At 37.4% G+C, this 18,143-nt stretch overlaps 2 protein-coding genes and 1 long non-coding RNA gene across 4 annotated transcripts; 1 reads left to right on the top strand and 2 right to left on the bottom strand.

Annotated features, from left to right (window-relative positions):
- Positions 1-780: 780 nt before the first annotated feature.
- On the bottom strand, positions 781-1,323 carry LOC114821201 (mavicyanin-like). The gene has a single exon (XM_029093173.2). The coding sequence runs from the start codon at positions 1,321-1,323 to the stop codon at positions 781-783; it is 543 nt and encodes a 180-aa protein (XP_028949006.2).
- A 380-nt stretch (positions 1,324-1,703) lies between these two features.
- On the top strand, positions 1,704-5,102 carry LOC114821202 (uncharacterized). Of its 2 annotated transcripts, XR_011575411.1 has the most exons (6): positions 1,704-2,194; positions 2,283-2,387; positions 3,047-3,125; positions 3,438-3,502; positions 3,844-4,710; positions 5,044-5,102. It is a non-coding gene; the product is annotated as an uncharacterized lncRNA (long non-coding RNA). The 2 variants fall into 2 exon arrangements; XR_003768642.2 differs by having other exon boundaries at positions 3,438-4,710.
- An 8,740-nt stretch (positions 5,103-13,842) lies between these two features.
- On the bottom strand, positions 13,843-14,385 carry LOC114820870 (mavicyanin-like). The gene has a single exon (XM_029092184.1). The coding sequence runs from the start codon at positions 14,383-14,385 to the stop codon at positions 13,843-13,845; it is 543 nt and encodes a 180-aa protein (XP_028948017.1).
- Positions 14,386-18,143: the final 3,758 nt, after the last annotated feature.

Below are 18,143 nucleotides of genomic sequence, written 5' to 3'. Positions count from 1 at the left end.
TGGCGCATCCCTGCGAGATTGAACCCAGTCCCTGGCATTATGATATGCGCTTTTCACACTGAACAACCCTTTCCTATCGTAGTGCCTAATAAGTCTACGGTTTAGATGTGTATAATTTTTTCTTTCTAAACGTTAATAATTGAATTACACGAACTATGTAAAAGCTACAAACAATATCAATAAAACATAACTAAAATCACGCTACTTAATTTCTTCTTATCACATAAAATATTAAAACTTTGAGACTTCTATTCCTCCTAAAGAGCAAATTCATATATGGATTGTCATACATAATATTGACAATGACAAGCCTTATGCTGTGGATCGACACGATTGTTAGAAATCATTATGTAAGCTCACTAAAACAAGGTCAAATGTGTATAAATTTTTTCTTTCTAAATGATCATAATTGAATTTCACAAATTGTATAAGTTGAGAACAATATCTATACAATATAACTAAAATCACACTACTTAATTTCTTCTTATCATATAAAATATTAAAACTTTGAGACTTCTATTCCATCTAAAGAGCAAATTCATATATCATATATGGAGTGTCATATAATCTTCACAAGCCTTATGCCATGGATCGACACGATTTTCGGAAAGCACAAGACAAACCTTTCATAATATAATTACTCGGAAACGAGTAATTATTCATCCATAACAACACATTTATTTAATCTTAAAAAAAAAAAAATTTACAATGTTTATCCACCCAAATCATAAACAACAAAGCAATCTTCGTTATAAAAAATAAAAGAACAACAAAATGTCTCTAAAATACAACACTCAAAAGACATAGCACAAGAGTGGTAACGGCCAACCCAAGCTTCGAAAAATAAATAGTCGGGGCACTGCTTGGATTTGAGTTTGGATGAGAATCTGAAGGCAAAGATTCCTGAGGTGCCGGGTTAGGACTTGCCAGCGAACTCTGCGGTATAGGAAGTGTAACCTTGATATCAACCTTTTGTCCCGCTTGACAGTGGCCTGGAGCACCACAAAGAAAGTAATAGTGGTCGGGCCTTCTAAGGGTGATGGTATCGGAACCAGAGGTATAAACTGTGATCGCAGCGGTAGTATTGCAAGATTCAAAATCTTGCTTGGTAACTTGCATCAAGTTGTGGTATTGACTATTGTAAGCGAATATAAGAGTATCGCCGACATGAAACTCTTTTGTTGAAGCCCACTTGTTGTAATCAACGAGACCTCGAGATGTCCACCCATCAGAATCGCCAACTCTATAAACATCACCTAAACAAACACCAGAAAGCACCATCATCACGAAGAAAATTAGTGCAGCAGTATTTCGCAGAGCCATGGCTAAAGAAATAGAAAAGGTAGGACAAATCGAGAGTGATTGACTGAAATTTGTTTGAGTGAAAGACTCGACGCGACCTTGCATATATATAGATCAACTTGCTTTCTCCTAGTCCGGTTCGGAATAGGTTTCCAAATTCCACTTAGTATTAGTAGTAGGAAATAATATATACACATTGTTTCATAAAATGAGTAGTACTACTAACCGGATTCAGTTTTTGATAATAAAACAATCTACTAGTAGGATACGGAAGTATACATTTTTCTCATAAAATAGGTTTTTATATAATTGCGGCAATGTTAATTAGGCCCGGCTCGCAAATTATATATACTAAAACTGGGTTGGAAACGGCACTATTCATTAATAATGTCCGGACGGAAATGCCCTTGCTTCTCTGTTTTCTTTCCGTTTGTCTCGCTTGCTTCATGCGCCGGAGAGACGTTTTTGCCCCTGTTTTCCACGTGTCGGTCATCCTTATTCTCTCGACTTCGAGAGTCTTCTTAACGAGTTAGGGTTTTGTTCCTTCGTTGCCTTTCCTGATTTCGGCTTTGGTCTTTTCGTTTTGCCCGTTCTTTCTTCCAATCCTCTACTTCTATGTGGTCTCCGTTCTTTGTTTCGCAGAAAGGTTTGCTGATTTTTGTGGTTTAAGGGACTTTGTGGTTGCCGGGCCGTTATGCGTCTATTTACACTTGGGGTTTTTTTGCGTTCCGAGGGTTTCGACATCTCTGATCCAGGGTAATGAATTCCTGATGTTTGCCCCTTTTTTCCGTTTTGGATTTCTGGGTTGTGGCTATGATTTTGGCCGATTTCCAGCCCTTTTCAGGGGTGGCGTCTTTCCACCCCACTGTGGAACAAGTGTGATTCAGCCAAGGTATATTTTATAATCATTTTCTTTCGGTTTTTATTTTTTATTTTTCCTTTGTTTCAATGAAACCTTAATCGTTTCCTTTTATTGCCAGTTGTGGTGCTCTCTTGGGTTTTCCCTGTTAAAAGAGAATTTTGCATTTTCGTTCTTCGGTTGGCAAATCTCGGATGGCATATGCAATGCTGCTGTAATTTTTTGGGTATGTTTTTTGCGCTTCTATTTTTTTTCGGTTCGGACATGGATTGATAATTATTGGATTTAAATGGAGTCGTAGTTTTTGGGGAAAATATGGGAGGAGTTGTTGAGGTTGTGTGAAGGTTTGTTTTTTCTGGGTTTTATGCTGGGGTTACAAACACAGAGAGGAGGAGAGGAAACATTAGTTTAGATTGTGATTTAATTTTTTTTTTTATGTTCTTGGTGGTATAAATTGTGTGAGTGCAGTTGTTTTAAAATTATTTGGGTGCGTTTTTTATGGTTATGCTTTTTTCCAGTATGGATTAAAATGGATTTGGAATTTTTGAGAATAAATTAAAGGGTCGTTGGAATTTTGGAAGCCTATGTGCTTTTGCTGAACGTGCAGACAATCTTGAAAATGTGTGTCAAAAGACTAATGTTTGTATATAAAAATTGCAGCCATGTGGTAAAGAGCAATGGTTCATTAAACTAAATGTCAAAGAACAAATCCATGTGTTGACTGCGTTGAAAGGCACAAATTTTTTTGACATGTTTGGGTTTTATCTCATATGGGTTAGATGTCTGTTTGATTTGTTAAACCTGTGTATCTGCATTTGTCTTATTCATGTGGATTAGTGGAAAAACAAAATGGTATTGCTCTGACAAATTGTTGCTCACTTACAGGTCTGAAGACTAATGTTACAAATTGTGATTCCAAATCAGCTTATCCTTAATTCACAAATACCAAGATCGTTATTTATCTGTGAGTACATGTGATTTATAAATTGACATTCTCACAGAGTTTTTTCTGATTGTGTTGGTTGTCATATCAATTGGTGTTATTCCTTTTTCACAGTTCAAAAATCTCTTCCGTCTTAAACTCAATGTCAATGGATAAATCCATATATTGGCTACCTTGAAAGACACAAATTGTTTTTACATGTTTGAGTTTTATCTCAGGTGGGTTAGATGTATGTTTGATTTGTTAAACCTATGCATTGCAGTCTGTCTTATTCATGTGGATTAATGCAAAAACATAATAGTATTGGCCTGACAGATTGTTGTTCACTTGCAGGTTACAAAACTAATACTACAACTTCTGTTTCCAGATCAGTTTATCCGCAATTTGCAAATACCAAGGTCATTAGTTATCTTTGAGCACATGTGATTTAAAAATTCACTGTCACTGACTTTGCTCTGCTGATTAAATTCTGTGATCAGTTTAGTTTTTTTGCTTTGTTTGATCATTTGATTAGTCGTTGGACTGTACGGATTAAATTACGTATAGAGATAAGAAGTGTTGTTTTTTATTTTTTCCATTGAGATTGGTTTTTAGATTTGATTTATAAAAAATAAAAATAAAAAAACTGACAAAGAAATGATACGCAGTGATATAGAATGGTTAAATTATGATCTTAGTATCTGTGAGCACATTCGAATTGTAAAATCTGGCAAATTATTTGAAGCAATTCTGATTTCAGCTTTTTGGACTATACAAATAGGAAGATGAGGAGATAAAAAGAAGTACAAAGGGATGCATTTAGCTTCCACTTTTTCATCATTTATTTGGTCAATTCTTGCATTGTTTTATTTGGTGAATTCTTGATTAACGACTGGTTCTTCTTGGTTGGTCTAATTGGGTAACTTAAGAATTTCATCTGTTGATTAAATTTCATGTCAGAATTTTTTTGTCCTGATGGATCCTTTTTTTTTTACCATTATTCAATTTTTTTTAATGATGTAGCTGAGTTCAGTATTCCTTTGGAGTCTCTGCAAGTTTAAAGTAATCTATGTTGTTGTTGTTTTGATTGTGCGTTTTGTGACTTACGCTATTTTAATAAGAATGTTTTCAATTTACTGTAATCTCAATCTCAATGGATTTTTTATGATACGCCTTATTAGTGAATTTATCTACATTTTTCAAATGTTGGTCTCGACGATTGTGATCATTGCACTGTGGATTTTGTTTGAATTCCTAAATTGTGTCGAACATTTGACAAGTGCTTCTTGAATAAATTTCGAGTAAAGAATGTCCAAATATGACAATTTCAGGGTTTCAAATTCATTGGAAAATATGAAATAATTTTGCATAGTTTATGATTAATGCGAAACATTGATACTTTTGTAGTGATATATGCTTTTGGAGAAAGTTGTAAAGTTTGATACTTTTCAGCTTTAATCTACTTTTTCCGTTGTCTTAAGGTATAGATTCCCGCATTTAATTTACTTTTTTTTCCAGGAGCAGTTTGAAGGATTAAAATGTTGTCATTTGGTATAGATGATCTTGGTTTAGCAAATTGATAGCGAGATGGAACACTCCTAACTGCATTGTAACTCCTAACTACGTTGTAAGTTCTACTCACTCATCCTATAAGAGTTGCTTCATAATTGTAATATTCAAAGCCAGATAGCTATTTCAGTTATGGTTCGATTATTATTTTCCTTTTCAATTGTTATTCTTCATTTTTGATGTGGTTGCTGTTTGTGATTTCCATGCAATATGATCCATACTCTCAGTTTTCTTTTGAGAATTCCTCTCTTTGCCTTTTCCCAATGTTAATATTTTTCGCTATGATAGAAATTTTAGGGTCTATGTTAGTATATATATTAATTTTGATCCTACAAGTTCAAGGCATTGATGATGGAATTAAGTTCAACGCTGCTCATTGTTCCTTTTGTAGATAAGGTTGTACAGGAGCAAGACGTAGCACCGCAGCATCGCGCGGGTAGTCTTGCTAGTAATTACTATTAACGAGTTAAGGGCTTCGCTATAGAAAATGGATCTACAACCAAGACAAGATTAGAAAAAATTAAATGGATTTATTTGTTACAAATCGTAGTATATAATAAACGCTTGAGTCCACCGATGAAGTAGGCATTCACCTAATAAGAATTAAAATATATAATCTCACAAATTCATTATAATTATACAAATGAGATGCATGAATGTATTCTTACTCCCTTCTAATTTCGCTAACACTTACCTAGGGCACCCAAGTTGGCTTGCACGTCTTATACCATACTTATACCACTTAACTTTGAATACTATAGGATATGAGTTAGCACCCATCTATCCCTTGATCACAAATTTCAATTTAATTCTCAATTTTCACTTGTCATATAGGCCTTTTCTCAACACCCAAATTTATTCAAGTCTTTCCTCCAACGTCTAGCGAACATATACAAATTTTCAGATTATATATCCAAAGCCTTCTATGTCTTCTGAATATATTCACAACTCAACACTTCACACAACTCATGCATCATGTTTTTCTTGACTGCGCGAGTGTTTATGCTTATGCAATACAACATTATGTCAACAGTCACATACTATCTAATAATCGTACAAATTTCAATATGGATCAAGCTATAGACATCAAAGTGATAATCGTACTGACTATTGACCAACAGAAATTTAGTACATTGATTTAGGTTTCGGACGCAAATCACCTACAAATACCAAACTTTGCCAATCTGCAATACTGCTAATCGTTGACCTCACGGAAATTTACTATGAAAATAAACAAGAAAATGACGAGCACTTGGTAGATAATTTCACAGAAACAGGTGCAACTTTCAAGCGCCACCGGCAATCGAAATTTGTAACCAGATTCACGCATAGTTTCATTCAAAGTTTACGGCAGTCATAGAACTACTCAACAAAATACACCAGAATTTCTGATTAAAATTTGCATGCAAAATTCAAAAATTAAATCAGCTTTTGAATGATGTGCAACAAAAGAAAACAAAAGCAGGTAGACAATCACGTAAACAAAACAGGAAAACAGAAAAAACATGAAGAACGCAGTGGAATTCGACATGAAGTCCTATTCGTAGGCAAAGAGCAAGTACCTGCTCTTTTTCTTAGTAAGAAACTGCCTTGGTCTCGTTGAGTAAGAAGAGGCTCTCGTCATAAGAATCGACAGAGCAATATTGATATCGAGAAATCCCAAGATTTTTCAATTCTTTGTTTACAAGTTCTAGGGAAACTAGTTCATGCTTTGATATTTTGATGATACTACCGAAACAGTGAAGGTCTCCTCCAATAAGCATCAATAACACTTCGCCATTGTTCCTAAAGCATAATCTCCCATCGGCATGTGTAATCTGGAAATCAATGTTTGGATGCAGTGGCTCCATTTTTGCATCTGAGAGTGAGAGCTTCTCCATAACTTCCAATATCGACTTCTCTTTTACAGAATCCGCTCTTTTACACTCTGAATTGAACCTTCTATCTTCCCTATCAGACGACATCATTTCTCAAGCAGGTGTCTTTGCCACTCTCTTTTAGTGATAAACAGAAATGAACAATTCAAGAAGCCCTGCATATAACAACAAGAACAAGAAGAAAGCATTATCCTCAATTCTTAAACTGATACAGTGCTTAATTATTCAACTCCGGAAAGCTAAAATCAACTCTTTTTCAGGGATTAAACAGACACGTGCAACATATTAACACACATTCCAACTCAGCATAATAGTTTTCTGTTTGTTTTGTGTAACTAATTTTGTCTTAATGTAATTAGTTACACTTGATTAGGTGCTAATCATTATTTACAGATGTATATATACTCAATTGTAAACATTCTTTCATTCAATGAAAACATAACAGTTCATAAATGTCATATGGTATCAACCGCCTCTTCGCGATCCTCACCAACATCCTATGATTCGTAACTTCACCGACCTACAAATCTTGATCGATTTTCTTTCAATTCTTGCTCTCTAATCTCTGTTCTTCTTGATCTTTGATCTCTGCTTCTCCGATGACATCTTCAACTTCGTCTTAGATGAATCCTGACATTCTCGCCCCCAATTCTTCTCTGATGAACCCTAACCCTAATCCCCCAATTTCATCAATTCTTCTATTACAGTCTAGAATATCAGTTGTATGGTTCGAACAAAGCTTAAACGAGATAATTATCTCATCTGGAAGATGCTTTTTGCTCCAATTTTTCGCCGGTACAAGCTTATTGGAATTCTTGATGGCACTGAAGCATGTCCACCGCCATATATGCTTGATATCCTTTGCCAAAGCACTGGTGTTCCGAATCCAGCTTTTGAAGCTTGGTATGAGAAGGATCAAAACATCCTCATCTGATTGAATTCGACTATTTCTGAAGAAATCATACCTTTCATCGTTGGAGTCTCCTTTTCTTGAAAACTTTGGTTGAATCTTGAACAACGTTTTGGTGGAGTTTCAGTTGCACACATTTACCAGCTCCGCACTCATCTTCACTCGGTTAAGAAAGGTGATCTTGCAATATCTGAATACCTTCAGCAAATTAAGAGTATCTCAGACGTTATAATGGTTGCCGGCATGCCAATTTCCGATCATGATATCATTGTAGTTACACTCAATGGTCTCTCTGACAAGTACGAGTCATTTATTGACTCTATCATGCTGCGAATTTCCTCCACATCTCTTGATGAACTTCATGGCCTGTTGATCAACAAAGAACTTTTTATGAATCGAAAGAAGAAATTTGTTGTTGCAGCAATTATAGAACCTTTTCAAGCCTTTGTTGCTTAGTCTCAGCACTCTCATGCTCCTCTTCTTCCAACGCCACAATTCAATGCTTTTCCACAAGCCTTTGCTGCACCGTATTCTATCTCCAAAAATTACTGTAGTAACAATCGTGGCAACAATCGCAATTTCAACAATTATCGAGGCAACTCTTACAATCAAAACCGTTCTTCAGGAGGTTATCGCCAGCACTCTGGTGGTTGAGTTCCCTGTCAAATCTATCACTCTCTGGACCATGAAGCTATTGATTGCTTTGACCGCATGAATCATGCATTTGCTGGAAAAACTCCACTGGCAAAATTGGCAGCAATGTGTGCTCATACCACTGCTAAGTCTTCTTCTCCCACTTGGATTTTGGACTCTGGCGCTACCTCCCATATCACGAATGATATCTCTACCATTCATTCTCCTATGGCTTATAATGGTGAAGACAAGGTTTATATCTGTGATGGTCAAGGTATGCCTATTCACCACACTGGTACTTCTGTTCTTAAAACTTCAGTTGCTGCATTTAAGTTGAATAATGTTCTTCATGTTCCTCAAATGAAGTTTAATCTTCTTTTTGCCTATCAATTTTTAAAGGATAATTACTGCAAATTAATCCTTGATTCTGATGGTTCCACAATCAAGGATCGTTCTACGGGGAATATGCATTTTCAGGGCCAGATAGCTCTGGTTTTTATCCAGTACAAGGCACTTCCCATGTTACTATCAGTGATCCAGTATCTACATCTTCCTATGCTAATGTTGGTACTCCAACATCATTACAACTTTGGTATAAGAGATTTGGTCATCCCTCTTCTGCAATTTTCAAGAAGATCTTATGTAGAAATAAACTTGCTTATACTGGTAAACAGTTTGTAAAGTTCTTTTGTCAGGATTGTGCAAATGGAAAAAATCACAAATTGCCATTCTCTGTAAGCACTAGTAGTACTACTCATAGTCTCAAACTTGTCCATTGTGATGTTTGGGGCCCTGCTCCCATCTCTTTTGTTAGTGGATATCGATTCTATGTCTTGTTTGTTGATGAGTTTACAAAATAAAATTGGTTTTTTCCTTTGAAGTCAAAGTCTGAGGTCTTCTCCATATTTGTATACTTTAAATCCTATGTTGAGAAGTTGACTGGAAATCAAATAAAAATTCTACATTCTGATTCTGGGGGAGAGTTCATAAGTTCTCAGTTTAATTCATTTATTCTTCAACATGGTATTCTACATCAATTTAGCTGCTCTCATACACCGGAGCAAAATGGGTGTGTTGAAAGGAAATATAGGTATTTAACTGAGACCACTAGAACATTGCTTGCTGCCTCTAAAGTTCCTCATAAATTTTGGGTTGAGGCTTTCTCCACTGCATTTTATCTAGTCAACAAATTACCTATTTCTAGTTTAGATAAATCTCCATGGGAACTTCTATTTAATAAACCTCCAGATTATTCGAGGTTAAAGGTTTTTAGGTGTAGTTGCTATCCCTGGCTAAAACCTTATGTCTTATCTAAGCTTGATGGTAAAAGTAAACCATGTGCCTTCCTTGGCTACAGTTTGCAGCACAAGGGTTATCGATGTTTAGATATGCAAACATCTTAGATATACATCTCCAGGCATGTATTGTTTAATGAGACTCATTTTCCTTTTCATCAGGTGCAACTTCAACCCCCCTATCAATCTTCCTTTTCCACTCCAGATTCCTTATTTGTTTTACCATTTCCAACTACTTCCCATCTCTCACCATTGCACCTTATATTATATCAATTTCACCATTACAAAATGCTAGTACTATATCTTCACCTTTTACCTCTCATCCCGATTCTCCATCCATTCAATCTTCTATTTCTCCAATTCCCCCTCCACCTCCTACCAATACTCACCCAATGATAACTTGTTCCAAAGATGGAATTTTCAAACCTAAGGCCTTGACAGCAACTAAACATCATATTGATCATCTTCAATTTGTTCCTACCACATATTTACAAGCTGCTAAGCATAACCACTGGAGACAAGTTATGTTAGAGGAATTTCAGGCCTTACAGTCCACTGGTACATGGACTTTTGATCCCTTTTCTCCCAATCAAAATTTAATTGGTTGTAAATGGGTGTTTCGGATAAAGAGAAAACCTGATGGCTCCGTTGACAGATACAAGGCTTGTTTAGTAGCCAAAGGCTTTCATCAACAAAAAGGTGTGGACTTTAAGGAAACTTTTAGCCTTGTTGCAAAGCCAATGACTATTCAGATCTTATTAACATTGGTTGTTCAGTTTGACTGGTTTTTAAACCAACCGGACATAAGTAATGCTTTTCTTCATGGTTCTCTCAAAGAGGAGGTATTCATGCAGCAACCTCCAAGTTTTATTGACTTTTCTAAGCCTTTTCATGTTTGCAAGTTACAAAAATCACTATATGACAAATTGTTTCAAGCTTTGTTATCTCTTGAATTCTCAAATTCACAGTTAGATTGCTCCTTGTTTGTCACATTTTCTCCATCACTAGTGATTGTCTTGGTGTATGTAGATGATATCTTGGTTACTGGTCCCAATTCATCTGTCTGCAAGATTTTATTACTAAACTTCGCAAACTATTTTGCAGTCAAGGACTTAGGTCCTCTTCATTATTTCTTAGGACTGGAAGTTCACAGGTCTTCAGAGGGCATTTTCCTTTCCCAAGGGAAATATGCACTTGATTTACTCCTCAAGACCAAGATGGAAGACTACAAACCATGTTCCACACCTCTTGGCAGTCAGAAATTAGATTATTTTGGTTTTCTGTTATCTAATTCTCATGAGTATAGGTCCATTGTGGGTGCTCTCCAATATTTGACATGGCCACGCCCTGACTTATCCTTTGCCGTTAATCAAGTTTTCCAATTCCTTCACTGTCCAAGAGATACACATTATCAAGTTGTGAAAAGAATCCTCCGTTTTCCCAAAGGATTTGTTGATCAAGGTTTATGGTTTCGAAAAGGTCCATTACATCTCACTGCATTTTCTGATGTTGATTAGGCTGGATGTGTTTATGACAGGTGCTTAACTAATGGATATTATGTGTATTTGGTTGGCAACCTTATCAGTTTGAGTGCTAAAAAGCAAAGCACTGTTGCTCGATCTTCTATAGAACTTAGTATCGGTCCTTAACACATACTGCAGCAGAGATTACTTGGGTTTGTAAGATTTTTAGAGACATTGGCTTTCCCTTATGCAAAGTTCCTGTTTTGTGGTGTGATAATGTCTCTGCCATCTCCTTCTCTTCGAATCCAGTTTTTCATGCTCGTACCAAACATGTAGAAATAGATTATCACTATATTTGAGAGTGAGTTCTGTCTTATCTTCTTCATGTCAACTATGTGTCTACTCAACACCAAATTGCTGATATTCACACAAAAGCTCTATCTAAAGCTCAGTTCCAGCTTTTACAATCCAAGCTTTCACTCGGGTCTCATCCTATCAGCTTGCCGGGGAGTATTAACACACATTTTAGCTCAGCGTAATATTTTTCTGTTTGTTTTGTGTAACTAATTTTGTCTTAATGTAATTAGTTACACTTGATTAGGTGATAATCATTATTGACAGATGTATATATACGTAATTATAAACATTCTTTCATTCAATGAAAGTTCATAAATCTCATACAACAACCCATGGAAACTGCAAACTCGAAAACCATTGCTACTAACAACAACATCTATGTCTACTGATAGCCAATGAAAGCACGAACACCGTCATTACTGCAACGTTGACATGATCGAACCATTGCCATTACTTAGTTTGATTACTCATAACCATTGCCACATAACAACAACAACAAAGGCTTTTCCCACTAAATGGGGTATGCTATATGAATCCTAGAACATCATTGTGCTTAGTTCTGTGTCGCTTCATCCGTTAGATCTAAGTATTCTAAGTCTTTTCTTAGAGTCTCTTCCAAAGTCTTCCTAGGTTTTCCTCTACCCCTTCAGCCCTGAACCTTCTAACCGGAGCGTCAGTAGGCCTTCTTTTCACATGTCCAAACCACCGTAACCGATTTTATCTCATCTTTCCTTCAATTTCGGTTACTCATACTTTACCTCGGATATCCTCATTCCTTATCTTGTCCTTTCTCGTGTGTCCACACATCTAACGAAGCATTCTCATCTCCTCTACACCCAGTACATGTTGATGCTTCACCACCCAAAATTCCATGCCATAAAGCATTACCGGCCTTATTGCCATCCTATAGAATTTTCCCTTGAGCTTCAGTGGCATACGACGGTCACACAAAACTCCTGATGCACTCTTCCACTTCATCCATCCAGTTTGTGTTCTATGGTTGAGGTCTTCATCCAACTATCCGTTCTTTTACAAGATAGATCCTAAGTAGCGAAAGCGGTCGCTCTTTGTCACTTCCTGATCTCCAATCCTCACCCCTAACTCATTTGAGCCTCTGTTTGCCCTGAACTTGCACTCCATATACTCTGTCTTTGACCGACTTAGGCGAAGACCTTTAGATTCCAACTCTAAGATTCCTTCTTAGCCTTAACCTTTGTCTGTACCTCCTCCTTCCACCACCAAGATTCCTTTTGGTGTGGAGCAAAGCCCTTGGACTCTCCTAATACCCCTTTTGCTACTTTTTGGATACAACTAGCCATGAAATCCCACATTTGGCTAGCTTCCCCCTCTCTATCCCAAACAAATTGGGTTATTACTTTCTCTTTAAAAATGGCTTGTTTTTCTCATTTTAGATTCCACCATCTAGTCCTTGGGCACTTCAAGGTCTTGTTCTTTTCTCTCTCTCTCTTTTGATATGTACATCCATCACCAACAAGCGATGTTGATTAGCCAAGCTCTCTCCCAGTATAACTTTGCAATCCTTACAAGTTATACGATCCCCCTTCTTCATTAGAAGAAAATCTATTTGTCTTTTTGACGACCCGCAATCACATGTTCTTCTCTCTTCTTAAAGAAGGTGCTGGCTAAGAAGAGATCGTATGCCATTGCAAAATCCAAGATAATTCAGAAAATATAATGCAGTTCAATGTAGTGGCATTTTAAGCATCTTTGAGTGATAAGATTGTTCACAACATAATTACTTAACAAAAAGTTTGATTATTTTGGTAAATAATACATGAAAATTGATAACAATAACTGTAAAATATCCCCAAAAATGTCACCACAAACGATTACTGTAAAAGATGATGACATTTCCTTTGAAACAAATTAAAAAAAAAAACTCTTTTATCCTATATCACTTCAATGACGTACAAAAAATAAATAAATAAAAATGAGGAGTTAAACATTAATTGATTTTTAAAACGGGTATAAGGAGGTTTCAATTTAAGCATTTTTACGCCCCTAGCAAAGCTTCCTTTGTCAAGTTGATATCATCCGCTAAATGATGGCTTGCTCATGTTTCAAATCAACTTTAGTAATGACGTGTGGGATGGGGGAATTGAACCTAGAACCTTGGGGTTAAGTAGTTGTCCAGCAAAAAAACGTATTAAAGTCCCTACACAAACAAGTAGTTGTCTTGAGTCACACCGAGATCCTCAAAATCTCACATCTAAACATTTAGAGGTAATTAAGTTAAGAGATAAAATGAGTGTAACATAAAAACATAAAATTTTAATTAGTGGTATTGAGAGATAAGGATTAGACTGGCATGAGACACCTCTGAGATAATTATTTAAGCTCACTAAAGAAGGTGAAATGTGTATGATATTTTTCTTTCTATATGATCATCATCGGAATTCACAAACTATGTAAGTTGCGAACAGTATTAATAAAACATAACTCAAATCAAGTGACTTAATTTCTTCATAAACTACTCGAAAACAAGAGTAAATTCATCCATAACAACACATTTATTCAATCTTCAACAAAAAATTCTTTTAAACAAAAGTTACGAAGTTTATCCACCAAAACCATTAAGAACACAAGCAAACTTAGTCATAAAAAGTTAATAAATATAAGAACTACAGAATTTCTCTAAAATACAACACTCAAAAGACATAACACAAGAGTGGTAACGGCCAACCCAAGCTTCGAAAAATAAATTGTCTGAGCACTGCTTGGAGTTGAGCTTGGATGAGAGTCTGAGGACAATGATCCATGAGGCGCCGGCTTTGGACTTGCTAGTGAACTTTGTGGTATCGGTAGGGTAACCTTGACATCAATCTTTTGTCCCGCTTGACAATGGCCGGGAGCACCACAAAGGAAGTAATAGTGGTCGGGCCTTTTAAGGGTGATGGTATCAGAACCAGAGGTATAAACTGCAATCGTAGCGGTAGTATTGCAAGATTCAAAATCTTGCTTGGTAACTTGCATCAAGTTGTGGAACTGACTATTGTAAGCAAATATGAGAGTATCGCCGACATGAAACTCTTTCGTTGAAGCCCACTTGTTGTAATTGACGAGACCTCGAGATGTCCACCCATCAGAATCGCCAACTCTATAAACATCACCAACACAAACACCAGAAAGCACCATCATCACGAAGAAAATTAGTGTAGAAGTGTTTCGCAGAGACATGGCTAAAGAAATAGTGGAGGAAAGACAAATCGAGAGTGAAGGAAAGGAATGATTGACTGAAATTTGTTTGAGTGAAAGAATCTACGAGACCTTGCATATATATAGAATGTGCTTTCTCCTAGTGTGGTTCGGAATAGGTTTCCAATTTCCACTTACTAATAGTAGTAGGAAATGGTAATGTTTATTGCTTCATAAATGGATAGCAGAATGAGTAGTACTACTAACTGGATTCAGTTTTTGATAAGAATACTGTCTACTAGTAGGATACGGATGTATACATTTTTTCCATAAATAGGTTTTTATATAATTACGGCAATGTCATGACCCGACGAGCTAGGGTGTCCGTCATATCTTCGCTATAGAAAAAGGATCTATAACCTAGACATGATTAGAAAAAATTAAAATTATTATTTGTAACAAATCGTAGTATACAATAAACGGTTGTGTTCATTATAACTTGTATATAAGATTTATGGAAGGGTAATGCTAGGGAGAGCAATTATTTAGACCAAATTTTGTAAATCATATGACGTGGTTATTGATGATTGAATTATTATTAGTGACAAGTCATATATGGTTTGCAAATTTAATCTAAAAGTTGATCTACCCAACAGTAGTGTTTATGAAATACACAACAGAATAACATTGTACAACGAATACTAGTCCACTGACTAGCTAGTTCACCGACGAAGTAGGCATTCGCCTAATAAGAATTATAATATATAATATTTTGCAAATTCATTGCACAAAACAAGGATTATAATATACAAATGAGATGCTTGAATGCACTTTTATTCCCTTCTAATCCTGCTAACACATACCTAGGGCACCCAAGTTTACACGTTCCATACTATGCTTATATCACTTGACTTCGAATACTATAGAATATAAATTAGCTCCCGTCTATCCCTTACACAACAACAACAACAACAACAAAGCCTTTTCCCACTAAGTGGGGTCGGCTATATGAATCCTAGAACGCCATTGCGCTCGGTTTTGTGTCATGTCCTCCGTTAGAACCAAGTACTCTAAGTCTTTTCTTAGAGTCTCTTCCAAAGTTTTCCTAGGTCTTCCTCTACCCCTTTGGCCCTGAACCTCTGTCCCGTAGTCACATCTTCGAACCGGAGCGTCAGTAGGCCTTCTTTGCACATGTCCAAATCACCGGAACCGATTTTCTCTCATCTTTCCTTCAATTTCGGCCACTCCTACTTTACCTCGAATATCCTCATTTCCAATCTTATCATTTCTTGTGTGCCCACACATCCCACGAAGCATCCTCGTCTCCGCCACACCCATTTTGTGTACGTGTTGATGCTTCACCGCCCAACATTCTGTGCCATACAACATCGCTGGCCTTATTGCCGTCCTATAAAATTTTCCCTTGAGCTTCAGTGGCCTACGACGGTTACACAACCCGCCGGATGCACTCTTACACTTCATCTATCCAACTTCTATTCTATGGTTGAGATCTCTCTAATTCTCCGTTCTCTTGCACGATATATCCTAGGTAGCGAAAACGGTCGCTTTTTGTGATCTTCGCTAGATTGCTCCGATCATTAGTGTGGATAAGTATATAAATGGATATAGATAGGAAAGCAAACACAAGATGTACGTGGTTCACCCAGATTGGCTACGTCCACGGAATAGAGGAGTTCTCATTAATTGTGAAGGGTTTACACAAGTACATAGGTTCAAGCTTTCCTTTAGTGAGTACAGGTGAATGATTTAGTACAAATGACATTAGGAAATATTGTGGGAGAATGATCTCGTAATCACGAAACTTCTAAGTATCGGAATGTGGTATCGTCTTGACTTGCCTTATCTGTCTCACAGGTAGATGTGGCATCTTCTCTGGAAGTACTCTTCCTCCATCCAGGGGTGGTATCTGTAACTGGTGGAGATGCACAAGGTAATGTATCAATTTCACTTGAAGCTTACTTGTAGTTTCAGGCTTGGTCAAGCGCGATACAAACCATGTAGTAGGAGTCCCTCAAGTTGCCGAGCTAGGGGATTTGCTGAAAGAGGTGACAGACAAGGTAAGCAATCAGAGCTCCGGCTGATTGTTCACATTCTCCCTATCTTGCAGGCAGCATGAAGGATAAAGAGAAGAAAAATGAGAAGAGATGATATGGGATACTTTTGCTTTTGAAGAAGTAACTTTCCACAGGCTTATTCTTGAACTGAGCTGGAGGGTTTTCTGGTTTCCTCCAGAGTATAAGGCCGACTGAAGAATTTGAGGGTCAAAACAAGTCCATCAAATCTATAGTACGTTCGACCCTACTGATATGGGATACTTTTGCTTTGACAGAGTAATGGATGTATCGGCACGTGTGCTGTTACGCTTGTCTCCACATGCTTCCTTGTATCCTTCTCACTTGCCCTATCTGTTCCTCAGGCAGATGCGGTATCTTCCCTGGAAGCATAAGATGTTGAAGATGAGTACTCGAGAGCAATGCCAGGTAAGTAAGTTCCAGGCAGTCAGTTCCTGGCTGGAAGCTTGATTCCAAGTGCTGACTGATTGCTCTCTTTCTCCTTGTCTTGCAGGTAAGAACAAGGCCAAAGGAAAAGACAGGGAAAAAGCATGATATGGGATACTCTTGCTTTTAACCCTGATGATATGAGATATTCTTGCTCTAGTATAACTTGTTTGCAGAGGTATTATCGGGGGGAAAGAAAGCTGAATATTTCGAAAGGCTTCGTTGAGAGTGCCATCTCATATATGAGGAAGGGTTGAGCATTTTTGCAGGTCTGTCTGTCCGTTGGGGATGGAGGTTGACATATATAGGAGTCTCCTTAACAACAAGTAGTAATGCTATTCCTTTACCCTGTCAGAGCACTTTGAAAAAGTGGTATGTGGTATGTGGAAAGCTGATGTTGCGTGTGAAGATTACAGACAGCTTTATCCAAGGAGATCCGGCTCTTGTAGTTGGGAAAGTGTTGCCTCTTCGGTTTTCGAACAAGCAATCCTATCAGGGATCTGGCTCTCGAGATTCGGAGAACGATGTCTCTTCGATTTTTGAGAAAGCAATCCTGCTGGGGGTCTGGCTCTCGAGATTCGGAGAGCGGTGTCTCTTCAATTTTTGAGAAGGTAATCATGTTGGGAGTCTGGCTCTCGAGATTCGGGGGGCGGTGCCTCTTCGATTTTGGAGCAAGCAATCTTGTTGGGAGTGTTTTCTCGAATGTGAGTAAAGGTTGGGCATGTTTGCTAGTCTACCTTGCCACGAAGCACAGAGGTTGACACACAGGGACTTTCCAATTATCCAGCAATGGTACTGTTCCTTTACCCTCTCTTCGATTTTTGAGAAAGTAGTCATGTTGGGAGTCTGGCTCTCGAGATTCGGAGGACGGTGCCTCTTCGATTTTGGAGCAAGCAATCTTGTTGGGAGTGTTTTCTCGAATGTGAGTAAAGGTTGGGCATGTTTGCTAGTCTACCTTGCCACGAAGCACAGAGGTTGACACACAGGGACTTTCCAATTATCCAGCAGTGATACTGTTCCTTTACCCTTGTGGGTAATAATATGGGGTAGCTAGACCTTCAAAATTTATGTGTCTAAACTTTGTTAGTGCTGTTTCTTTGCTATTCTTTTACCCGTCTTGGTCAGAGCGATGTAGTGGAAGCTGCAAGCTTCACGTGCTCAACTTTGGCAGAGAACTTTGGCAAAGTTATCTGTGATACACATGAGCTACTATTGCGTGTGGGAAGTGGGTGATTGAACAGTAAGACTCATGTGCTTTCTACTTCACCAGAAGTCTTCGAC

This window comes from Malus domestica, chromosome 14 (assembly GCF_042453785.1).
Source record: "Malus domestica chromosome 14, GDT2T_hap1".
In the NCBI taxonomy this organism is placed as follows: domain Eukaryota; kingdom Viridiplantae; phylum Streptophyta; class Magnoliopsida; order Rosales; family Rosaceae; genus Malus; species Malus domestica.
Note: the sequence above shows the minus strand (reverse complement) of the source record. Positions and strands in the feature narration are given on the sequence as shown.

What these genes read in the sequence shown, in the direction of transcription:
- LOC114821201 (XM_029093173.2), bottom strand. Translation starts at nt 1,323, where the DNA reads ATGGCTCTGCGAAATACTGCTGCACTAATTTTCTTCGTGATGATGGTG.
- LOC114820870 (XM_029092184.1), bottom strand. Translation starts at nt 14,385, where the DNA reads ATGTCTCTGCGAAACACTTCTACACTAATTTTCTTCGTGATGATGGTG.